This window comes from Xiphophorus hellerii, chromosome 6 (assembly GCF_003331165.1).
Source record: "Xiphophorus hellerii strain 12219 chromosome 6, Xiphophorus_hellerii-4.1, whole genome shotgun sequence".
Classification (NCBI taxonomy): domain Eukaryota; kingdom Metazoa; phylum Chordata; class Actinopteri; order Cyprinodontiformes; family Poeciliidae; genus Xiphophorus; species Xiphophorus hellerii.
Genome location: NC_045677.1, coordinates 24,468,368 through 24,493,958, shown reverse-complemented (window position 1 = coordinate 24,493,958; position 25,591 = coordinate 24,468,368). Strand labels below are relative to the sequence as shown.

The following is a 25,591-nucleotide window of genomic DNA, read 5'->3' as shown; positions in this document are numbered from 1 at the left end:
AGTTTTTCAGCCATATTGTCCAACCTGAGGTAGCGTTGAGAAGCTACGATACAAAAATAAAATAAAATGTTTAGACGGAAACTGAAACTAAAGTATTGATTTTATCGCGTTGGTATCAATATTATCGATACTTTTGAATTGATCCGTCCGTTTCGGAGCTGCTCTCCAGCTTCAAACATTTTCTCAGGTTTAATGCTGCTCCGTTTTCCAGGTTGAACATTTCAGCACCTTCCTGGGTCACAGCGGCGCCGTTCATGGCGTCGCCCAGAAAGGAGAAGTCCCAGAATTCCTCACTGTGTCTGAAGACGGTTCCCTGAGATGCTGGGCCTGGAGAACTGGTACATCTCTTCACCGTGCAGCTGCTGGATTTAAACAATCACTCTGGTAGTTGACAAACATTTCCGTCACTTGTGCACAGACACTTCTGCGTACCTGAAAGGCCCCATCTCAGCGCTGTGCTTCTCTCAGGCTGCCGACTTTATGCTTGTTGGCTACGAGTCGGGTCTGCTGGAGCTGTGGAAGCAGAACGCTGTGGTTGACCACAAGCAGGTAAATCCAGCCCAGGTGTTTATGTTGGTTCTTGCAGGATAGAAATTGAATCCAGAGCCAGGAGAGTCAGGAAAACAACACACCACGACGTTTGTAGAGTCCTCAAACTTTAATTCACTTGAATTTGAATATTTATGAATTTGAATATTTAGGAATTTTGTGCAGCCTTTTATTTCATGGTCTTCTTTCTGTGATTGCATCTGTTTTGGTTCCAGGCGTCGGACGGCCCGATCACGGCTGCCTGTTGGATGCCTGATAACCAGTTTGCCGTCTCCTACATGAACATCATGGTTGTTGATGTGTGGAAGCTGGTGTGGAACCAACAACGCACCAAAGTCAGGTAAAAAATATTTAAAAATAATAATAAATCAGTGTGTAAGCTCCTTCTACAGCCAGGAATGAAGTGAACAAGTTTTCTTCATGATCCTATAAAGATTCATCATTCAAAATTAAAATGGTTAACTATTTATTTGATCATTTTGGAAGATAAGTAAGTAGCTCAGTTATGCTAGCTTGACTTTGACAACCTTAACATGTAGATGTGCTGCAGAATTTGTCGCTGAATCGAATAATTTTGTCAGAAAACTATTCTGACCGAAGTAATCAATAAAAGTCTTTTATTGATGATGTGGTGAGTTGGAGTGTTTAAACCAAGCAGTAAATGTTAATCCTTGTCTGTAAAAAGTTTGTATTTCTTCTGCTTCTTGTAGCCTGATGAAGGCGAGGAGCTACAAAGTGAGAAACCCGATGGTTCGCCTGTTTTACTGCTCGCTGCTGGTTGGCGTCACCTACCAAGGGATGCTCTGCCACGTGGCCAAAGACGAGCTCGACAGCTGGAACCAGCAAAACTTAAAGTAACTTTTTGTTTTCTCAATTGCTGATCCAAAATGAAGAATTAAACTTTAGTGATGCAGATAATTATCTTTTTTTATGTGCATCGTTGTTGTGTATGTCTGTTGTTTTCAGCTGGACTCAAAGCGTCGATATTCTGAGTGTCGTTCGTAATGATGAGAAAAGTGTGTGGCTGACTGGTAGAGGCGACGGAGAAATTAATCTGGGCTTTTTTGTGAGTTTCTTTAATGCACTTTGCAATAATAAAAACTACATCGAACAGCAGCATCAGTTAAAAGGACAAATCACCAGCAGAATAAGTTTAAACTAATCCTGTCACAATAAGCAACAAATCAATTAATCGCATGATAAATTAAAGCAAACTTTGGATGATTTGTTGTTTTTCTCTTTCTACCAAAAACTGAAAAATAAAAGTCTTCAGTGTGGAATTTTGATCTCAACTAGTTCTTTTTTAAGGATAATTTTGTTTACAGAAACTTGATAATTCATTTTATTTGTTGTTTCTGTTGTTTTGTTTATTTTGGATATTTAAAATGTCTTCCGGTTCCAGAGTCAACTGTTCTTGAGAATTAAAGTCTGAGAATGTGTTCTTGCATTATTATGCCATTACTATTATATTAGTTGAAAATTGTCACAAAATAACAATATTATCGCAATAATTTCTACAACAATTTATTGTCCAGCAACATTTGTTGCCTAGTTTAAAGATGTTTGGGTCGCGATCTGCACATTCATTTCAGTATATTTCAACTTAATTGAAAAGTTAATAGATTTTCAGTGATTTAATTGAAAAACAAAAATTTCTCTGCAAAAAGCAAAACAAAAAAGAAATAATATTCTGACTTGAGTTATGGATGTAGCTAGAGTTTTATTTCATTTTTTATTTGATTTGATTTCAGTTCGGTTTGGGCCCAGAAACTACTCTACACTCATGTTTTTGCTCTATGAGCATGAAGTTCAGCAACGAGGAGGAGGAGGAGGAGGAAGAGGAGGAGGAGGAGGAAGACGAGGACAAAGAGAAGGAGGAAGACAAAGACGAAGAGAAGGAGGAAGACGAGGACAAAGAGAAGGAGGAAGACGAAGAGAAGAAGGAAGAGCAGGAAAAGGGAAGCCTGATAACTGCCATGACTGTGGATAAAGGTACCAAAAACATAAAATATTAAAAACTTGTTTTTATAACAGTAACAAATTTAATTCAGTCAGAATAATACACCAAATCCAAAAACATGGCTGACATGGTTCAGCAGTGAGATGAGTTATAGCTGTGTTTTCCAGTATTTTTTTTAAAAACTATTTCAGCAGTTTTAATGCGATGTTTCTGTGTTTCAGAGTTTGTGGTGTGTGGAGATGAAGAAGGAAACATGTGGTTCAATCAGCATCCAGATGTTTCCTCCTGGAGCGACAGAAAACCTGTGAGATCCTCTCCAAAATCACATCTGATCCAAAACTACCTTCACCACAGGCCAGATACCATGACTGCTACACATTTTACAGTTTTATATTGTAAACATTAGGAGAATTCACCTGCAGTACCCACCTTTCAACACCAGAGGGCAGCACTGAGGCGTTTTAGGCAAAATATGGCAGAACTAAGCAAATGTACAAGAAACTCAGAAATTTTTTATCTCCACAAGTTGAATATTTGCAAGATAAAAAACTGAGAATTTTTTTGTTTATTCACGGAGATTTTTTAGAAAAAATCTTGAGAATTTCAGGGTTTGAAAAATTTTAAATATTTGACTTTTTCCAAAAGTCAAAAACTGTCGACTTTTCTACCTCAGAAATTTTCACGTTTTTTCCCAGAAATTTTCTGAGATTAATATCTAAATTTCTGAGCTTTTTGGCCAAAATTAATTAATTTCTTATTTTATCTACAATGGCCCTAATACGCCTTTTATGAATAAACTTAATTTGCAGGAAGGGAGTTGAATAATTTTAAAGTAATTTTATGTGTCCCTGCAAGTTTTTGTAATTGGTCTTGATTGAGATGAATAATTAATAACCTTCTTCATCCTAATGATGATGATGATTATGGTGGTGATTTGTCCTCAGGCCCATCTGGACAGGATCACTCACCTGAAACTCACCGACAGCGTCATCATCTCGACCTCCTACGACCGAACGCTGAAGCTTTGGGACAGAAACACCAAAAAACAGGCGAGCCGCGACCTTTAGGGTCAAACCTGCTCCTTCCTGAAAAACACACTGACCCATCTGTTTCGCTGGATTTAATCTGTTTTCAGTAAATAATCTGTGCTCTGATTGTGTTTCAGGTGGGAATGTTTGTGTGTGGAGGCCCGGTTCTGTTTTTGGAGCTGAACCCAGGAAAGCCCAGTGAGCTGGTCTGTGCTGACGGACGGGGGAAGATTTACTTCCTCTCCTGGAAAGATTAAATCTGCTAGTAGGGCTGGGCGATTAATCAAGTTTATTGATTATTGGAAATTTTTATGTTAGGAGATTTAATTTCTAGACAATCTTGGGGTTTTTTCATCACGCCCTCTGCAAAATATTAGGGCCACGCTACGTTTTTTAAATTAGTTAATTATGAGAAAAAAGTCCTAATATGACAAGAATAGTCGTATTAATATGAGAATAAAGTTATACTATAATAAAATAGAAGCGTTAATGTTACCAGAATAAAGTTGTAATTATTATGACAACTCCTACATGAAAAATAAATTAAGAATATTGAGCATCTTGTGAATTTATACTTTGTTTTCAGTTTTACAAATAAGGAAATACTTTATCTGTTAATACATTAGCATCAAATTATTTCAGCAGAAGGATTTGAGCAGATCGCGCGAACGACTGAGTTTATTTTGAAGAAAAAACAAACTGAGCTTCTCATGTTGGATCTTGATGCTTCTTTTCGTTAAAATGACTTTTTTGTTGTAACCTTAATTTTTTTTTCTGGTAAAATTGTCTTTATTCTGCTTTATTATGACTATTTTTGTAGCTAATTAAACTCATAGCTTGGCCCTAATACGCCCTCGCACAGAAGGAATAATTTAAATAGAAAAAATACTTTTTAAAGTATTTTCTATCATTTATTGTTTCATTTTTAGAAAAGAAAAATAACAAAATATTAAAATTGGTAGAAACAAAATGGGAGATTATCGCCCAGCACTCGCTGCTAAAATTAAACAGTAATAATTAACCAGTGTGATTACCAAAGATTTGTTTTTGTTTTACAACGTGCAATACCTGAACACTTATTGCAAATGAGAAAGCATAACTTCTTGTGTTTTTCTGAGTTTACAAGGCTGGGAATCTGTGGCTTTATATTGTGCCTGATCGCATTTATTTTATTCATCTTCAATAAATGGGGAAAAAAAGATATTAATTAAACCCTTGTTCCTCTTTTCTTGCATTAAGTCTCATATTTTCTTATTTTTAACAAATTCTATATATTGAAATTTAACATGTTAAATATTTAACATATAAAGTATTTTTAAGGAGATAATCCAAAGTACAATTTTAGTAATATATTTAATTTATGTATATTTTAGAAAATATTTTTTTAAGAGTGTGTCAAAAATGTAGTTTAAAACTAAATATTAGAAGCATGTTTTTAAAAATGTATTTCACATTTTGAATATAATCTTGAAAAATACACCATTTGATAACAAATTAGAAATAATTAAAATATACTCGGGTACATTATTTTTTCACCTGTGTTACCTGTGCAGTTCTTATTTATAAAACATTTACAGTAAACATGATTTTATTTTTAAGGTAAGGCTCATTTTTGTTCAACCCTAAGCCATAATATTTTATAAAATAGTTGAAGTTGTAGATGGTAATATCTGGTTATCTTTAGTGAACTATAAACAGATCCTATAAATGTTTTAATCCTGTTCAGTTGAAAAGGTGAGTGGATTACTTTGGAGATGGTGATTCATTGTAAAAGTAATAAAGTTGCAGCAGAGAAATTAACACATTTGTTTTTAATTTATAAGTAATGCAAAAATATCCTAAAATACATTTTAGAATATTGAAGATGTAGGATAATTGAAAGTATTTTTATCTTTGACAATCTGTCTTGATGCATCGTGTTAAAAGAAAAGAAAATACTTTATTTATAAAGACATTTACAAATCTAAAGACTTTTTTGTTTTGGATATTGTAAAAAAAAGCATCAAAATCTAAGGTTTCTCGTTTTCTTCAGATTTCCCTTAAAGATGAGCAAACCACAACATTGGTGTGATATATTAAGTTTGCTTAAATTTACTTTGACTGAAGAGTTTTAAAAAAAATCAAAGTTCTTAGAGATTTAAATGGGAGGAAGCTGAATTTTGAGGCTCGTTTTGTTTTTGTAGTACTCGTTTCTACCACTGGAGGCGCTGAAGTACAGTAATAAAACCAGGCAGTAAAATCTCATGTTCTGATGAATATAATTTAATTTAATATTATTTAATCTGTAGGTTGGCAGAAAAATTTTATGTTTACAATAGTAAACGTTTAAGTATGCAAGTACCTCTAGTGTACTAGGTATATACTCGTGGTTCATATTTTAATTAACATCTATTGTATCCCACAAGTCCCAATTTAGTTTAAACATACTTTAAGTACACTTTTATGAATTGTTATAACTGAAATATAGTATTTTTGGTATTTTACTTAATTGTTAAAAGCATACTTTTAAGCATGTTTAGCAAATTGCTTGCAGCAAACTATTACTGAATTATCTTGATACTTTCCTGTGAGCCAAGTATACTTCACTATGCTAAGTAAATATAACCCATAAACAGTAAACTTTAAGTACATTGCCTCATTTTCAGTGTAAAATAAGCACACTGGAATAAAATACTTTTGCTAAGGGAATGCTTTGTTTTACTTAATGTGTCTCAGAGTCAAAGAATATTTTCCAGTGTTGGATATTTTATATTTTTATGTTGTCCTTGGGTTCTGTTGTAACGACTGAAATTTAATTTTCACAGTTCAGCATTTCAAAATGTAAAGTTTTATTACAGTTTTCTAAAGAGTACGTTGTTTATTTTTTTTTTATCCCCGTTCCTTTATTATTTATTCATTTGTTCTACAAATTTATCTGTAAAATACATAAAATGCTGATCGGTGGATTGATTTAGTTTTCGAACGACGCTTAGTTTTCCGAGTCGTCCTCAAACGCAGCACCACCTTTTCCAGGTGAGACTGACACGCCCCTCTCTCCTGGACCACAGCTCACAGGTGAGAGAAACTAAACGGGATCCTCCAGTTTGAAGGACGTCCGACTCAGAAATAAAAATCCTTTTTGAAGATAATCCCCTCACATTCCCACAGATTTATTTTTATTATTTTAAATTCACAGATTGAATATTTTTTTTTAGATTTATTTTATTCACCTCAACGGAGGGATTTGAAACCGATCATGAGGGTTAATGGTACGTTAATGATCACATGTTTTTAGTTGCTGTTCATACCGGCTGAGTAGTTATTAAAATTATTGCCCTTGAATCTGTTTTACCCTCATCACTGTCTGACAGGATCGATATGATCAACTGGATCTGGATCTTGCTGCTGTGAGTAACTGTTTGTGTTGTAAGTTAACTTTTCCAGGTTCCTGGATCCATAACGAAGCGTTTTCCTTTTATTTAACCTGATGGAGACCCGGAATTAGCTGGTAACAGAATCTGGTACCCAGGTGGTTCGGATACAAACAGGTGGAGTCAATAAAAAGATCCTTTTTTTTAAACGTTTGTTTTGTTTCAAAGCATGGCAGCCAGGGGCGGCTCTTGTATAACTGGCGCCCTGGGTGGACAAGCCCCCCCAAAAGCACCTTTTTGTTTTTGTTTGTTATTTGTTTTCTTATTTCTGTTCTTTGTTTTGAATCCACAGTGACTCATTTATAGACCCGATATCTATAAAAATAAAACTACTTTATTCTTTTCAGTAAAACACATGTGCTTATTAATGAGCAAGTTAAAAAAATCTTTATAAATCTTTATATTTTTTTAATGAAGTATTTGGGTATTTTTCACAAATTAAGGAGAAATTGGGCAGGAAACTGATGGGTGGATTGGTGTAACATCTGCTGTGATGATCTGTTGTGGTGTACAGTCAGCTTAGCCAAAAGGCAAATCTCTCAATTTACCGGCTGATTTATGGTCACAACCCTGGATTAAATAAAAGATGATGGAAAGACGGGTGTATTTGTGGCCCAAAGTTACTCTGTGCTTCACAGTTACGTCCTTGTGGGGAAAACCTTTGGGCACCACTGCTATGGAGGAAGCTAATTTTTATAATTATCTATAAATGAAGGCCATATGTGTGGATTATAACAAAGACAGTTTGGTAAATTGAGAGATTTGGTTTCAAACTTGCGCCCACATTACTGCAGATAAACTCCCAGTTCATCTTTTCCTCTCTCTAGAAGAGGCACTGTTATGTAAAGTCACCTTTTTGAGCTTTACATCACGTTATATTTTGTTATTACCACATCAAAAACAAACTTATGTTGCTTTGATTCTTCCATGCATGTTTGTGAAATCCCCTAATCTCCCATGGCAACCATCCAGGTGTGTCTAAAAGCTTGCTCTCACCAAGTGACGCCTATTTTCACTGCGGTCTCCAGTCGGGTTTCGCCTCATAGAGCAGCTCCTCAATGCCCCCCCGCTCAGCTCCTCCAGACTAGCGGCAGCAGCAATTAGCAAACATCTGGTGTCTGCTGAGCTCATCATATGAACTACTTCTCAGTCCAGTGTTCCTAAGAATGGTTGTAAACAGCATAATGGAGGAGCATGGCTGAGACGACATGCTGAAGGCGGAGTGTCGGAAAGAGCAGGAGTTTCTTAAAGAGACAGAGACCCAATTTCAGGATGTTAAATTGCAAACTCAAATTTCTTTCATTTTTAAATATACAGCATTTTTTATAACAACTCAGTTACTTGATTGTGCTAATAGAAAAACACAATACTGACCTTTAAACAACACTCTGAGAGCAATAGGAATAATGACTAACTGGAATTTCTCATTAAGAACATGGAGCCATTTTGACATTCCGCATTGTTTGCCTTTAAAAAATGAGGTAATGCAATTATTCACTCATATAAAAATGTTTTACTGCCATCTGATCTTCAAGATTAGACATGAAACTCAGGCCTGGACTTGCCGTTTGGACCTGAAACACATTCTGATGATGCTTTAAATCACATCCTGCTTATTATAAACGCGCTGCAGGATCAGTGAGGGCGTTTCTCTGCTCCTCCTCTTGCTTCCAGCAAAAAGCCACGTTGTTCGGTGGGGTGTTCAGGAAATCATCCAAGGCTGCACAACCATCTCCAAAAGCACAGGTAACATGTTCTATATAATAACTTCATCTTTTATTTGGCTTTGCAAGTTTTAATAATTGTTGCATAAAATGCCTTGAAGTTTTCACATTTTGTCACAAATTTCTGTGGGTTTTATTCAGATGTTTTTGTGTTTAAACTGGTGGTCAGTAATTGCTTGGTCTGTAATAATTACTAACGTTTCAATCAACAACTATTTAACAGCATTTTCAATTCAGAAGACCATTTTTGCAGCTAAATTGTTGAATAAATAGACATACGAGCTATATTTATTGTTTTTAAATCTGTTGTTTAGGTTATTCTGTTGTCAGATTGGTGCAAAGTGCTATTATGTGTTTCTGATCATTCATGCAACTTCTTTGGGAAAATACTTTAGAAACCTGGACTGTGGATGTTAATATCAGGATGAGGGATAAGGACGTCTGTTTGCACAAACCTGTTTAGCATTGAGATACTACTTTAGGCTTGAATAGCTTCGATGATATGCTAACTCCTTTTAGCACAACGTGAACACAACAATAGTCTTTCCCGGCGTCCCATCAGATAATTGTTGAAGCAGAAATTAACCCCCAGTTAGCTTAGTACTACTTTACTACTTACTTTACTTTCACAACACCCTGGATTGTCCGCCAGCAGTGACAGCTTAGCAGACAATAAATCATCAAAGGTATTGCTTTGTTATATTTATGTGATTTTTATTTATTTATTTTCAAACACACAAGCTGGAAATTCCAAACTTTTTTTCCATTTAAGGATAAATCAGGAATGTTTGGTGGAATACTGAAGCGATCGCCCCGACCAGGACAAACCCGCAGGCCGTCTCAGGTCAACAACTTTTACTTTTCATTAAAACAAACAGTAAAAATTATATCACCTACATTTCTGTGTTCAGTAAAATGACGCTATGTTACCATGTTTCATCCAGGATCTTCTGGATCTTTCAGCTCATGATAAAAACCACTCTGAGATCACCAACACGAAGGTGAGTCTCATCCCATCGGATTTTGATTTTTGCTCTGAATTCAGCATTTTAAATAACTGCAACACAAATTTTAAGACTAAAACACAGCCAAATGGGAACCAGTCGTTCCAGGAGAGGATTTGGACCAGTTCAATATACTATTTTTTTATGCTGAGGAGTTTAGTGAAATGCTAGGCTAACATTAGCATGTATTCACTCAGCTTTGATGAATCGTTGATAATTTGGCTCACAAAGTTTTTTGTTGTGATTTGTGGTTGTTTTCCTCAGTCATCAGTCAGTGTGACCAGTTCTAATCTGATACTTTAATATTAATCCCACCTAAATTTTGAGAAGTAACCCAACAGTTTATCAGTATTACATGGTCAGTATTGTGATTGTGTCTTACTTAATGCGCTCCACTGTAGCTGCGTTTCTATTGACCATGAAATAAAAAAAAAAAAATAGAATTAAGAAAATAAATTTGCTTAATTTTTAAAAACTTGATTTTGTTTTTGATAAAGCAAAATAAAGTTTTTGTTTTGTTTTTCCACTGTGTCAAAATTAGCATATTTCAGAAAACTGCAGTGGCTCATTGATACTTTGGCTCACAAAGTATTTCGTCATCGTTCCGGTTTATCGTGTTCGGACAAAATTTAAAGAAAAACTTCCCCTGCTTCAGAAACTTGCCACTTTGCTTTGAACATCATCACTTTTAATGAACAGTGTTTCAGCAGCTCTCTAAAAATTTCCCTCACACAGAAAGACATACAGGAATATTTGAACGCACTATACACAGCATTATACATCGTTATAAAGGGTGAAAAACAGTTAAATCATTAGGGGAAGTGTAAATAATCAAAAAATGCCTTCATTCCATTACCTGTATGTACAATATAGCTAGATGAGAACATCACTGATTTCAGTTGTTTGCTGCTGTTTCCTCTGCTGTCCTCGACCATCTACAGTGTTTTTATTCATTATATAGTCACCTAATCTCACCAATGTTAAGGTATGTGTACCAGGTATCCAGATATGTTTTGTTATCCGGCGCCTCTGAGCTTTTTGTTTTTGTTTTGGTGAGATCAAATGTGCCAGCATCAGCGATTTGGAAGAAGCGCTGAATCAGCACATCTCTGCCCATCTATCCGACTGCTGCAACAGTTGGGGAAAAAAAAGCCTCTGTTATTTTCACTGTAAAACATTGCAACCTAAACCAATGTTCTGGTTGTATTAACTCTTTTTTTTTTTTTTTTTTTTTTTTTTTTTTTTTTGTAACCCCTCCAGGGGGTCTTTTTGTGGGCTCTAGTGTCCCTTTTCATGAAGTAGGCTGACAGGAAAGGGGGAGGGAGAGGGGGGAAGACATGCGGTAAATGTCGCCGGGTCCGGGAGTCGAACCCGCGACAGCCGCGTCGAGGACTTGAGGCCTCCAAATGTGGGTCGCGCTAACCCCTACGCCATCACGGCACGCCCCAGTATTAACTCTTTTATGGTGTTTTTGTTCAAAGGAGTCAGCAGGGAAGGTGACAAAGTCTCCTAAATTCAACGGGATGAGAGCAGCGTCGAAGGTACTTATTATGCTTCTAATGTTATTCAGATTAATGTAGGTTGGTTAATTATTTTTAAAATGTTCCTTTAGGAAGATTTGTCTGCACAAAGCGAGCTGTCGAAAAGCAACGACAGTCTTTCCAAGACCAAAGTACGAATTATTTCAAACTAAAGGCAGATTAATTTAAATGTTCAGGATGTGTTAAAAATCTAAATTTCTGTCTTCAGGAGCCAAGCGGGTTTGGTGCCATCTTTAAAAACCCTTTTGGAGCAAGAGCGCCATCTCAGGTGGGAGCTGTAATTATTAATGCATCTTGCTTCTGCAATATTATTCTTTATAATAAGTGATTCATATTTCTGTCCTGCCCTCAGGAGGATTTATCAGCAGCCAGTGAGGTTTCTGAAAGCAGTGAGAATCTGTCTGAGAGCCACACAGAGGTGAAGTTTTTATCTGATAAATCCAGACTCAGACGCATCGGTCTGTATCGGTCATAAAGGCGAGTTGCTGAGCATTGATTTAGTTTTTTCTTTCTTTCAGGAAACAGGATTCTTTGGTGGCATCTTCAAGAAAAAAGTTGCAAGCTCTCAGTCTCAGGTAAATACAGTTGATAAGATGTGAAATTTTGTTCCAACTTTAGATCAGAGGAAACATTACTGACGCGTTTCAGTTACCAAAAAATGCCAGAACTCTGATTTAAGAGAGATGCCACGCCCAGCTAAACCAGTTACCAGTCAGGAAACCAGTAGAGTTAGTTTGTTGATCTAGTGACCATTTAATCTGGTTGCAGTGAATGTGCTTCCAAAGCTTCATCTGTTTTAAACTCCACTGCTTTTCTAGTACTGCAGCTGTCAACAGGATGTCAGAGTAACATCTGTGCATCATTTTTAATGTTTCCCTCCCTACAGCATCATGGTTGAAGCCATGAACAAACTGAATCCGTTCTGCTCTGCAGCTAAAGTAACTATCCTGATGGTGCATAAATGTGCTGGTGGCGTTGAGGGAAAATCAGGGCTGGGAAAGTGTTGCTGATGATGATCGATGCTTATCCTGAAAGTTTTGCACCATAAAACTGCTGCCTCTTGCTACATATATCGCCGTAGCTTGTTTCCTTTTTTAGTACTTGAATGTAAACACAAAGACAGGAAAAACCCTTTATGTAGGATAAGATGCTGTCATTTCTATGATGCCGCTGCTCATGATGCTGCCGTACTTTGTGTATTTTCTGTGACAGAGTATTATGACAATTTTAATTTAAAAAAATCATAAAATTAGGAGCATAGAGTGATAAAATTATGAGTTTAAGTCATTTTATGAGAACAAACCTGTACCAGAATAAAGCTGTAATATTGCGAGAGAAAACATGAATGAAGTTGTAGCTTTGAGGATAAAATCGTAATAAAATAAAATCTTAATACTACAACTTTATCCTTTATTACTTTGACTCAAAATATTACGACTTGATGCTCCGTTCTAATTTTACTGAAATTTGATGTATTTTTTAAACATCAGATTTATGAAAATCTGATGTTTAATTAAATGACCATAAGCAGCAGCATGGTCATTCATGCTGCTGCTTAAATTCAGACACAATCTGTGTGACTCCAAAGCTCCCGGCATCCGCAGAAGAAGAACGTTGACGTCAAACAGCAGCTCTCTGTTTACGGCAGTAACAATGGAGGAAGCCGTTTATGGATTCGCCTTCGAGGCGCGGCTCCACCTCAGAGCTGCTGTTCCTGGGAGGTGGAAGTTTCCAAGCTTCAGCCTCACAGAGCAGCCCACACTCAGCTCCTTCAGACTAGCCAGCAGCAATTAGCAAGCATCTGGTGGAGCTGCGCATCTGCTGAGCTCATTATAGCTGCTTCTCAGTGAAATGCTGGTAGAAATGTTGTTAAAGGGTTAATAGAGGAGCCATGTTGTGATGACTTCCTGAAGGTGGAGTCTCAGAAAGAAAAGGAGTTTTTAAAGAGACAGAGGCCCAATTTCAAGGCATTAAAATACAAAGTCATATTTGAAAGATATAAAATTTTTATAACAACTGAAAGTAAAATAGTTACTTGATTGTGCTATAAAATGGCAAAATGTTCCTGCAAAATACAAAATACTGCCCCTTTAAAAAGGCCTATATTATCTACTTACTATGTATATTCTATAGTAAGTACATAGAAAAAGACTTTAAGCCACAACTCTTCAAATAGGAAATATAACGTTTGATTTTATGTTCACTTTAGATCAGTAGAAAGTCTCCAATCAATTTCTCTGCAGCTGACAGAAATTAAATGTTTCTTCCTATTAAAAACAACAAAAAATGTCAAATTAAATGAGGAATCACCAACTTAAATGGAAGCTATGAGCATTTCAGTGAAACGCAGTGAAAAAAAACAACAAATGTCTTTTTGTCCTCTGCTCAGAAGGACACTGAGGACACGCAGACCTCTGCGGAGAACGGGAAGCAGTCGCAAAACAAGGCGGATCTGGTGAGCCTATTTTTTCCTTCGGTCACAACTAATCGATGACCACAAACAGGCATGTGGAGCCGATCAACTTCTTACAAAAATACCCTCCAAACTGAAGCTCCTCCTCCACACTTCCTGCTGCGTCACTCTCGTTTCGCTCCTGACGGCTATTAAATCTTCACCTCCTGTTCTGGGACACCAAGTCATTTACTTTGTGTTTTTGTCCTTGGCAGGTCAAGAGTAATTTGATCCTGACAGAAGGGAAGGAAAAGGGTGAAATTCCTCCAGTCCTACGCAGACCAAGAGCAGAGGTTTGTTTGCAGCCGCAAATATTTACAAGTGGTTCTTATGAAAAACATTCTCGGTTCTGCTTTAAATCTGTGCTGGGACTCCAGGCGATGAAGACGACATCCATGCATGAGATGGAAAAACCAAAACCAGAGGAGAAGGTGCTTTTTGTTTCCTATCTAAACTTGTGCATTGCTCTTTTTTAAATAATGTAACAGATTTATTTTTCTGTGCAGAAGGAAAAACTCCCTAGAGAGAAGAAAGAAAAACCTTCAGACCCTCCCGTTGTTCCACCCAGACCATCAGAGGAGGTGGGAAATCTGCTCTTACTTTAGTTATATTTTTATTTTTTATGTGCCATCTGTTCAAACAGCTTATCTCAGTTTAAGAAAGCTGCTGTGGTTACATTTCAGGAAATGAGCAAAACTGTCAGACATCGCAAGAAAGACAAGCAAGAGGTTTGTACAGAACGTAAAAATGTCTGATTATTTCTCTCTTTGCTTTCACTAAAGTTTCATTCTGACTAGTGAAAATAAAATCAAGCTGCTTTTTATGTTTACTTAACATTTTGTAGGCATTTAACCTCATACAAAAGTCTTTAGGTAAACTTTACGATGAGGCTCCCCTTATAGAGGCATAATAAAAAGTTCATAAATATGTTATTAAATTATCTCTGAACACTTTATAAAGCAATAACTGTTTATTATGCATTAATTAAGGCCGGGGAAGAGACAAAATCTACTCGTTTCTTGCAAAATACTGAGCCAAATCTGTTCATCTATATATTTTATCTAGTTATCTAAACATTTCAGATTATGTTATAAGCACGGTAAGCATTGGTAAACAAGTTTTAGCATATTGTCTCCTTCTCATCCTTAATTAATGGATAATAAACAGTTATTAATAATTTATGAAGTGCTTATATTACATGAATAAACCCTTTTTCATCTGTATTATTTTGGGGCTTTTTCATTGACTAGAAGATGGCTAACCTGTAGTTATAGATGTCTAGATATTAAAAGAAACTTTGCTCTACGACAATATTCTAAATTTCCAGTGAAGTTCTTCTGCCCTGCAATCTTTGGATGCCTTCCAGCTCAAACACACCTGAATCAAAAAGCTAAATTACCTTTTCTGCATATTAACTATTTATTTACTCAGGCTGGAAGAGAGAACAAGATTTTCACCAGATAATAGGAAGGCTGAACACGATGCAGCAGAGTAGCTAATTTTCTCCATATGAACTTTTAACCACATGAAATAAGATGGATAAGGAAATATCTGGAGCTTTTTGGCAAATACATAAACTCCAATAGCCACAAAATCACTCTGTTCAATATGAGATGCTAAATACCGTTTAAATGGATAATGTCAAATTATTTTTGTTGTTTTTAAATCTGCAAAGTCATGTTTTACAGTGATTGCTGTATTTCATACCTGCAGCTTGTTACACCTGCTTCTAAAATAGATTTTTATCAACATTTCATGGCAGAAAGGTTAGAAAAAAATACTTTAATATCTTCTAAATTAATGCAGATATTAAATAGCAAATTAATGCAGGGCAAAAATTGGAGTTGGCTACTGTTGGTGTAGGGAGGTGAAAACTTTAGAGAGAGCAAAATCTGATACAAAACTGATCAGGTGCGTCTAATTGTTTTGGTTTTATGTGTGGAAAGAAAATAAATGTCTGCTGAAGCTCCACTGATAAGACAATATTTCAGGAAGAGATGCAGTTTTTTTCAAATGTAAAAATTGTTTCCAGATTTTTTTTTAATGAACTAAATATTTTATTTTATTTTATAAATTTACAGCAGAGCCAATCAGGACAAGAAGCCACTGGTTTGACCAAAGACAAACCAGTGAGTGAATCATCAGTTTCGGTTTGGACCTTGTTGCCCAAACAAACAAAATAATCCAAGACTTTTATGAACTGTATAAAATATATTTTTCTTCTGCAGTGTTCATGCTGTCACTGTATGAAATGAACTCTTGTACGTCGAGTATTTGCCGTTACCGTTTCGGTTATGATCCAACTTTAGCAGCTCCGGCTTCCTTATCGCCTGCGTCATGCTAAACCCATGCAAGATACATGTGACTCCCTCAGGCTGTTGTCAGAGGGAGTTCCTGCAAGCTCATTGTTACACTGCAAAAACAAAATCTAACTGAGGATTATTGTCTAATTTCTAGTGCAAATGTCTTAGGGCACTTGGAATAAGAAAAAACTAACTTACAAGTAACATTTCAGCAAGAAATAGGAGCTTGTTTTGAGTAAATAATTCCTTATATTGAACTTTAAAAAGACGCTAGTTCCACTAGCAGATTTTTTCACTTACAAGATATTTTACCACGTTATAAGTGAAATAATCTGCAATAACTAGTGTTTTCACATCACTATTAAGGAATTATTAACCTAATGAAGCTCCTATATTTTGCTGAAAAGTTACTCACAAGTTAAGTTTTGTTTTATTTCCAGTGTACTAAAATGTTTGCAATAAAAACAAGACAAAATACTTGGTAACATTTTGTGGGGAGATTTATCTGTTCATATTAAGTTGATTGTGTTAAAACTTTGGACTCTTTGTTTTTGATTTTTCAAGCATGAACATGTGAGTTTTCAGCTGATTTTTAAAGGATATAATATGGATTTTATAACTGGGAAATCTGAGTCAAAAGCAGAAAGTAGGACAGGACATTTGAGGGAATAAACAGGAGCATAATTGCATGTGGATGATGTTTCCTGATGAGTTTACAGTCCAAACTAAAAAACTGGAGCATGTTTGACTCAGATAGCAATCGTTCATTCAAGGATAAACAGCAGCAGTTTCAGTGAAATGTAGTTTTTCAGGTTTCTTGTGTGACTTAGACCAATGTATAATGGCAGTGCATGTTTCTTTTTTTATTATTCATCTGGTAGAAACATAATGTTTGAATAGCTGGTACACATATCTCTATCTGAGATTAAAATTAGTTTAAAGTAAGTCATTTGTGAGGGGGTAATTGTGCTGTATCTGCCAGCAGGAAGTCACTTTGAACATTTTTATGACTAATTATTGCCATAACTAACCATACATATTTTCCTACTACTGCAAAACTATTCAAAATTATGCATTAGTTTGGGGCTATCAAGGTTTGACACGCCTGTATCTGCATTTGAGATTCTTATTTAGAAAATAGAAAGTAATTAGTCCTTAAATTTAGTAGTAAAGCTAACAACTCTGTGTTATGAAAGAATCTTCTGCCACTTTTAAAGTTTGTATGGCAGGATTTTAGTTATTTTTATAGAAATAATCAAAGGCAGAGAAGGAAAGCACTGCTAGCTTAGCGCCGCTAGCTAACTGTTGCTAGCTTTAGTATCTAGCATCTGCTTTAAAGCTTCTTGAACTAAAGCAGTGGCATACAGATTTTTTTATCAGTCATTTAATCATGTCTACCTTAAAATGTAATATACTTTTGACTAATTAATCCAAAACTGAATATTTAAATACAGTTTGAGAACATTTTCTTTGGCATTTGAACCATCTTTCTCTCATAAGCATAAGCTAGCTAGCTAGCCTTGTTCTCATGAACTCTGTATTTTGTATTGCCTCATGTTTTGTAATGTTAATGCTTATTTTAGGCTGGGTCTGATGATGAAGTCAGAATTCTGAGTTTAAAGTCAGAAAGTCAGAATTCTGAGATTAAAGTCAGAAAGTCAGAATTCTGAGATTAAAGTCAGAAAGTCAGAATTCTGAGATTAAAGTCAGAATTCTGAGATTAAAGTCAGAAAGTCAGAATTCTGAGATTAAAGTCAGAATTCTGAGATTAAAGTCAGAAAGTCAGAATTCTGAGATTAAAGTCAGAAAGTCAGAATTCTGAGATTAAAGTCAGAATTCTGAGATTAAAGTCAGAAAGTCAGAATTCTGAGATTAAAGTCAGAATTCTGAGATTAAAGTCAGAAAGTCAGAATTCTGAGATTAAAGTCAGAATTCTGAGATTAAAGTCAGAAAGTCAGAATTCTGAGTTTAAAGTCAGAAAGTCAGAATTCTGAGTTTAAAGTCAGAAAGTCAGAATTCTGAGATTAAAGTCAGAAAGTCAGAATTCTGAGATTAAAGTCAGAATTCTGAGATTAAAGTCAGAAAGTCAGAATTCTGAGTTTAAAGTCAGAAAGTCAGAATTCTGAGTTTAAAGTCAGAAAGTCAGAATTCTGAGATTAAAGTCAGAAAGTCAGAATTCTGAGTTTAAAGTCAGAATTCTGAGATTAAAGTCAGAATTCTGGCCCTAATCCTCTTCCGTAGAAAAAGCCAAAAGTCAGACATTAAAAATCATGTTTTTGTCTTTTTAATTGTCAGGGAGCGTCTGATGATGAAGGGCTGAAGGATGAAGATGAGTCATCGTCTAAAGAGGAAATTAAAAATGATGACAAGGAAAAACCAGAAAAGGTCTGTTTTGTTTTTTGACATTTTTTGCTGCTTATGAGCAAATGTTCATTTGACTAATAACTGAAAATAGAAAGTTTCTGTATTTCAATTAAAAATAAAATCTAAACTTTTTTCTTCTTCTAACCCAAATTCAAGAAGCCAAAACACAATCCTTTCATGCCTCGGCCTCAGGTAAATATCAAAATGTGACTGGTATAACTTGGTCTCACAAATTCTCGCATCTAAAAATAATTTTAAAAATAATAAGGTGGAGATTTTTTTTTTCTGTTCGGAGAGTTTTTAGAAAACATTTTTCTGTAAATTTGCCATAATGGCAAACATATCATTATGGTTCTTTTTTATTTTTTTTTACTAATTCTAGTCTAAACCTAGACAAAAAAGAAGCAGTAACTGTTTTAAAATTGTCTCTTCATCAATTAATTTTACAAACACCTAATATGCATCTGTTATAGCTAAATGTTTTATTTTGTGGCTAATTTTCTTTTTTTTTTTTTTTTTTTCAGGCTGCATCTGATGATGAGGGACTAAAAGACAAAGATGAGTCTTCAATTAAAGAGGAAATTAAAAAAGATGGGGACAAGGAGAATATGGACAAGGTTAGGTGTAAAATATTAATTTAACCCTAAAAGCTGCAAAAGGAACTTTGTGTTTTAATTTTACAGACATGGTCTGATCCTGTTTTTGTTTGTTTTTAGCCCAAAGTCAATAAACCAAAGAAGCACAATCCTTTCATGCCTCAGATCAAGGTAAGAAAAAACAGGGAGTTATTCAAACCTGTTTGTGTCCATATTCAAAAGTTTCATACATTTCTGATTAAAAATGATCCACTTTAGTTTTTATTATTATTACTGGAGAGTCTATATTTACAAAGCCGTTCTGCACAACTCTAGGTAACTGTACCTTAGTAAGCTGACTCATCATCATGGCTTCCTTTTCAGCTTCTTTGACTAGTCCGTGCCTTTATTTGATCGAAAATAAAAATAGGACACAACATTGCAACATGTAGATTTCACTGCAGCTTTCGTTTCGTGCCTTATTAGCAGTACATCTTGAGGTCTGAGGGAACACTTCTCAGTTAGATGTTTGAGATAATCTATTTGCACCGATGCATCCGTAGGACGTAGTTCTGATGAAACTGGGTGATAAATTTAGTTTAAAACTACAGACAACAGTTATGCTTCAGTTTCAGCTGCATTTATAACTGAGACTCAAGAAAAAGTTCACAGAAGTTGGCAGTTGAATATTAAAACCAAACAAAGAAGTAATTAAATTTATAATAACAAGCATTTGTTTATGAAAAATGTGTTTTAGGTTTCCAGTTGGCGTGACATGTTTTTGAGGAGTTTTCATGTCATCTTTCCAGTAGATTGTCTGGTTTAAGGTTTCCAGTGGCTTGAATGTCATGAATCCAGTACTTTTCTGCCATGTAGTTTACATATTTATTAAGGTTTATATCGGTTTTCCTGTCAGTTCAGTTCTTTGCAGTTTGTGCTTGTAAGATTTCTTTTACATTTTTCACATCAGGTTTCAGTTCTTTGCATGTTGCAGGTGTCCCTTGGTTACGTGTAATTTGCACAATTAACAATTCCAGTAGTTTGCTACTTTAATTGTTTTCCAGTAGTTTGCTACTGGAAAACAATTTTCAAGTTTTTTCTGCATGTTTGCATGTATGTTTATGACTGTAATTCTTGGTAATACCACAGGTGACACGCTGTAAAATTTAGTAAAAACAAATAAACAAAAAAAAAGCACTAATCACAGTGCAACCTGTTTGATTCTTAAAATATTCTGAACTGTTTCTGTACAAGAAGTAACTGCTGCCGATTGAAACCACTATGTGGCCTATTAGAAAAGTATTTATGAGATCTCATGACTGTAAAGATGGTGATGTGACGTCTGGAGCATTTTTATACAATCATAAATTCAATGGTTATGATTGTATAAAAACTTTGAAACTTGCTGCATTGTTTGGACTAGTTTTAATTTAGTTGTTGATGTAAACTCTTTCGTTGTCGGGTTATTTAGGTGAGGTTAGTCCAGCACACCGTGAACGATTCACTGCAACCTGTCTGCTCCGTCTGAAAACCTTTAGCTGACCATAAATCTAAACTTTGTACTTCAAAATCAGCATCACGACGGACATGATTTTCTGTTTGTTTTGTTTGTTTTCAGGCCAAAGTCATTCAGAAGAACAGACCAGGCGGAGCTGCAGCAGAGGTGGAAAATATTTCCTTTATAAAATAAAGTTTTCGGTGTATCTTTTGTTTGTTGCTCTTTTTCCTCTCTGTCGCATGAAACCTACATCTGAAGTACATGTATTTAGTACATGATATGTTTCCTTTCAGTCTTACTCTTTGTGTTTCAGTCACTTGACTCCCACCCTCCTCCACCCTGAAAACAACCTCCTATTCTCCCATCACACACTTCGCCTCCAGAGTAAACGCTCAGTTCCCAACAGAGACTATTGTTGTCAATGTGTTTTTCTTTTTTTTTTGCTCCTCTGCCACTGCTGACATGAAACCCAGCCCACACCGTCATACGTGTTTGTGCGTGCCCATGAACATGAGAAGATGAGAAGATTAGGCTCAAATGTGCCCAGACTTGTTTCTCCACTTCTTGTTTTCAGCGGCTTCATGGAAGTTTTTGGTCCTTTTTTGACTTCTGCAAACGGCCTAAAGCAGTCTGCAGAGTTAAAATTGTTGTAACTCAAACTTCCTCCCTTTTCTCTGAGCAGAAATGGCGAAACCAAGAAGCCATGACTTCTCACATGCTGGTTTTTAAATTTACAAATGTCTACTTAGCATACGCCTGTCACTGTTCTTCTGTGCAGAATTGTTTGTAAAGTTACGCTTATTCCCGTGTTTTAATTTGTTTTTGTCTTGTTTTCTCAGAATGAAGAACCCCAAAGGTCTTTATTTGACAGGCTGGAGGATTTCCGTATGGAGCCCTCAAGGCCAGATGAAGGCCAGGTTGGTTTCTAAATATGTTGACGACTCTGGGTCTGTTTGCCCCTTTTCCAGTTTCTTCCCAACAATACATAATTTTAATATCTGTAAACAAACCTGTTAGCCATTCCTACACTTGTAATTAGTTATTGTATATTGATTTATATCTATTTGCAGTCAACTGTTTAAAGAATTGTGACAATTGAAGTTTCAAGAGATTCTGAAATCTTTGTTATATTGGTGTAATTTTTGATTTTACTGAACATTTTGTGGTTGCAAGGAGGAACTGTGGTTAGCACTGTTGCCTTGAAGCAAGAAGGATTGAATCCCACCTGGGCTCTTTCTGCATAGTGTATTTATGTTCCCTCCATGTAGGTGTGGTCTCTCTGGGTTCGTTTGTGGAGGGGAGAATGCGCAATCAAACTCTGGTTCACCTTAAAACCTTCAAAACCTTGGGTCTCGTTCGGTTGAAGTGAACTCTGGTGCATTTCGAATGCATATCTGAACACCAAGCAGACAGGAGACCGCTCCAAAGGCAGGAAGCATACTACAGCGCAGGGCATTCTGGGTAAATGACTCAGACCCAAAAACAAAAACAACCCAAAACAAACATGAGTCTAGCCAATGAAAAAAGAGGAATTCTACAACCGCTAAAATCTGACGCTACTCCATTTTTGTTTGCTTTTTGTGAATATGAAAGGTGCGCTCGGTGTCTTCAGAGGTTTTTATGTCATTTCCTTCTGTGATTCCTGGTGCAGTGCCCCCACAGGCGAGGAGGTGAACAGGTTTTTCAATTGGTTTTGTTCGTTTGACACAGTGCAGTGTGAAAGTGAACGGCGGGATCTGAAAATGTAGGAAATGTTGTAATTTTGATCCGCAATCAAACCGAGTCTATTGGACTATTAGATGTGAAAACATCCTTAGGTTAATTGATCGTTTTAAATTGGCCTTAGGTGTGAGTGTTTATGTGCTGGCAACCTGCCCAATAACTGCTGGCTATGAGCACCAGTTCACGTTCAGCCATAAGCATGGCTGAATATTTTATCTTGCATCTTGTTTCAGCCTGTTGATCTCTAAAATGCGAGAATAACTCCTGTCTCCTTCTAGCATTGCAACTACGTCACGTAATCACCTTGAGGTACCATGATGCATTTTGGAAGTGGGGAACAGGAGTATTGAACAGAATGACTGAGATTGTTTTCCGAAGTTGCTTTTTTCCCAAAACTTTGGGGTACATATAGACGGCGCTATTTACAAAAGTTGGAAACCGACCCATACCTCCTCGCTCCTGACATGTTTGTTGATTTGATCAAATTTACCTGAATTCACACCACGTGATTTCTAGCAGTATGTCATGAACGGCGTTTCCCATTACACCGGAGCAACATTAAAAACGTACAAAAGTCTAGAGGCTAATCAGTTTATTTCGTACATGGTTGCTAATTTCTCCAAATTCAATATTTGATTGCATCTTACTAGTCTTACTTACTTACTTATAAAGTATATGAACCTTCATCTTCAAACCTTGTATAGAGTATTTGCTGCAAATCTTCAAATGCATAGAGGGTTACCAGTTCTTATGATTGATGGCTGCTGTCCATCGCCACCGTCATTAAAAGTTGTCCAATAAATGACCAGTTTGGTTTGCCTCCTTGTCTGTTTGTGCAGCATCCTGTGACCATTTTCACTGTGAAATCAACTAAATAAAAGTGATATTAGGTGACCAACTGTCTGTTTTTTGACCAGCTTTACAAGTCAACAATAGCAACAAGTATGTAAATAAAAATCTGTCTCTTTTAGGATGTGGAGGATCTCATGGACTGGTGGAACAATGTTGAATGTAAGTCTTTTTTCTATTTGTTTTAAAATATTTCTCTGAAAATATGAGGAAAAGTGTTTTTAATATCCTAGTGTTGTTTTCATTTAAGTATTTAACTCACTTCAGTAAAATCAAAATACTTCCAGTTGTCCTCACCAGTGTCCATTTTTAGAAAAAAGACTATTTCCTGCTTCAACAAACCAAAATCTTTTAATAAACCTGCTATAAAACCGTCATGGGTCACTGGAAACGTCGGGAACAAACGCTGACCTTGCTAATGTTCACCCAGTCCACTGGGAGCTACAGTTTATGGTTGTCATAGCAGCACATGGGTGTACCGCAATGTCAACATGCTGTTGTCTTTGTGCTACCCATGAAGTGATTCATAACATTACTCTTTATTGCTTTTTTTTTTTTTCATAGCATGGGAGGACACGCCTCAAGATGACAACATGACAAAAAAGGAAGAGGTCAAGTAAGCTGAAGCAGAAATGGACGTCAATTAAACCTTTTGAGTGACGCTTTGCAAACATTGTTCACTTATTACCTATAATCATGCTGATAAACTGTATTATAAACTGCTCCTGAATTTATTTACAGTCTGGAAGTTAATCACTTCTGTAGTTTCTACAAAACTTAAAAATCTGTCTTAACATGTTTTTAAAAATACGCTAGTCTTCATAGAACATCAGACCCACTCTGGCTCGCTGTATTTATTCTAACAAGAGAAACATCAAGTTGGTGTTTAACATCAAGTCCTGCAGCTTTCGCCCCTACACATTAAATAAATAGAATAAATAACCCTTAACTAACTACAGAGCAACAGTTAATAGTTGTAAAATGAAACAGCTGAAATTTACAACATTAATTTTAAGTTAAATGAAATATGGCAAAATTAAAAATGTACAAATGCTAAAATATTATAGTAGTTTAGAAAACACCGAGCCGATCCCGTTACATACCATAGTTACAAACTGCAACAGAAAAAGGGGGAGGAGCTGGCAGTTACTGGTTGCTATGGTAACCACCAACTGCCAAGAGCAGCAGAACTTAACTTGTACCAGTAAAAATCAGGAGAGAATGACTTTCTGACTAAACAAAAAGAATTTGAAGAATATGTAAACAGTAGACAAAATAAGGATAAGTAAACAATAAGTAAAGAGATTTTGATACATTTCTCATCTGTAATATTAGAAAAAAATACTCATAGAAATTAGATGAAAGTGCTGTTTGTTGGTTGTCACGTTTTTAGTCATCATCTTTTTCTTTTGTCAGGGCCTTCGCTGTAACTGCAGATAAGGTCCAGAAGGGAATCCGAGTTTTCAACAAGCTGTTCTCCGAGCGAGCCGAGAGCCTCTGGCAGCACGTCATCGACCTCAACACCATCGCCGACGGCCTGGACAAATTCAACAAGAAGACAAAGATCGCACAGATCACCGGCGGCTCCACCAGCGCCATCGGCGGCGTCACCACCATCACTGGCCTCGCCCTGGCTCCGTTCACCATGGGAACCTCCCTGATTGTCACAGCCGTGGGTTTAGGTGTCGCCACGGCCGGTGGGTTGACTTCGGCCGGGGCCGGCATCTCCAACCAGGTCAACAACTCTTTGGACCGCAAGAAGGTGGAGAAGATTGTCAAGGACTACCAGGAGAAGATCGGCGACCTCAATAAGTGCCTGAAGTTCATCAAGCAGGGAATAGAGAACCTGCGCAAGTTCGACCTGATCAAGATGAAGAAAAGCGCGTACAACCAGGACTTCCCCGCGCTCACCAGTCAGTTCTACGAGGACGGCGCCATGGCGGGGAAGGCCATCCTCATCAACGCCAACGAGATCATGCGTGTGGTGCAGATCGCCAACGTGGCGGGCAGCACGGCCGCCAGGGCGGTCCAGATCGCCAGCATGGCCACTGGGGTCCTCACGGGGCTCTTTGTCGGTATGGACATCTATTTCGTAGCTGAAGACTCTAAGGAGCTGAAGAAAGGGGCAAAATCAGAGTTTGCAGCCAAAATCAGGGAGGTGACCACACAGCTGCACGACGGGCTGGTGGAGCTGAACACCATCTGGGAGGAGCTGCACAGCACCACACCAGAAGGCAACGCAGGCGGCAAAGAGGGCGAGAGCAAAAGAGACAAGTGAGAAACATGATGAGAGTTCAGATGAGGATGAGATCGACTGGATTTAAAAAAAGCTATAAAAAAGGACCTTGAGAACCGGGAATATGTCTGACTCCAACAGGTTATTATGGGGTTCTGCTTATAAATATTACAGTAAGAAATTAACAACAATATTTTTGGTTTATTGAGCCTGTCATAGAGGAAAGAAATTGGGGATTCATTTTTCAAAGTCATATTTTGTCAATGTTATTCTACATTAGGGTGACCATATTTTACTTTGGGAAAACCAGGACAAGCTGTGGCGGGGTGGTGGGGTGGGGGGTTATCTTTACTTTTCCCACACACACTCGCACACA

At 36.7% G+C, this 25,591-nt stretch overlaps 2 protein-coding genes across 4 annotated transcripts in view; both read left to right on the top strand.

Moving 5' to 3' along the window:
* tep1 (telomerase-associated protein 1) overlaps window positions 1-4,740 on the top strand; it is a 38,380-nt gene extending 33,640 nt beyond the window's left edge. Inside the window, exons 48-57 of one of the 3 annotated variants that reach the window (XM_032566012.1) lie at window positions 212-338; window positions 419-549; window positions 765-889; window positions 1,260-1,403; window positions 1,516-1,615; window positions 2,301-2,450; window positions 2,481-2,541; window positions 2,731-2,813; window positions 3,454-3,558; window positions 3,675-4,740. In XM_032566012.1, the coding sequence (XP_032421903.1) occupies window positions 212-338; window positions 419-549; window positions 765-889; window positions 1,260-1,403; window positions 1,516-1,615; window positions 2,301-2,450; window positions 2,481-2,541; window positions 2,731-2,813; window positions 3,454-3,558; window positions 3,675-3,794 (1,146 nt within the window). In that variant the 3' untranslated portion in view covers window positions 3,795-4,740. Of the gene's footprint in view, window positions 1-211; window positions 339-418; window positions 550-764; window positions 890-1,259; window positions 1,404-1,515; window positions 1,618-2,300; window positions 2,542-2,730; window positions 2,814-3,453; window positions 3,559-3,674 lie in introns of those variants that run through there. The other 2 variants (XM_032566010.1, XM_032566013.1) reach the window with 2 other exon arrangements.
* Window positions 4,741-6,587: 1,847 nt separating this feature from the next.
* Window positions 6,588-25,440, top strand: apol1 (apolipoprotein L, 1). The gene is made up of 25 exons (XM_032566028.1): window positions 6,588-6,785; window positions 6,888-6,923; window positions 8,622-8,693; window positions 9,444-9,515; window positions 9,616-9,672; window positions 11,157-11,216; window positions 11,288-11,347; window positions 11,425-11,484; window positions 11,569-11,634; window positions 11,735-11,791; window positions 13,606-13,671; window positions 13,884-13,961; window positions 14,046-14,099; window positions 14,175-14,249; window positions 14,352-14,396; window positions 15,750-15,797; window positions 18,267-18,356; window positions 18,492-18,527; window positions 18,860-18,952; window positions 19,052-19,102; window positions 20,529-20,573; window positions 21,248-21,325; window positions 23,102-23,141; window positions 23,544-23,595; window positions 24,396-25,440. Exons 1-25 carry the CDS (start codon window positions 6,783-6,785, stop codon window positions 25,255-25,257), a joined length of 2,256 nt encoding a protein of 751 aa, XP_032421919.1. The 5' UTR covers window positions 6,588-6,782; the 3' UTR covers window positions 25,258-25,440.
* The last annotated feature ends 151 nt before the right edge of the window (window positions 25,441-25,591 follow it).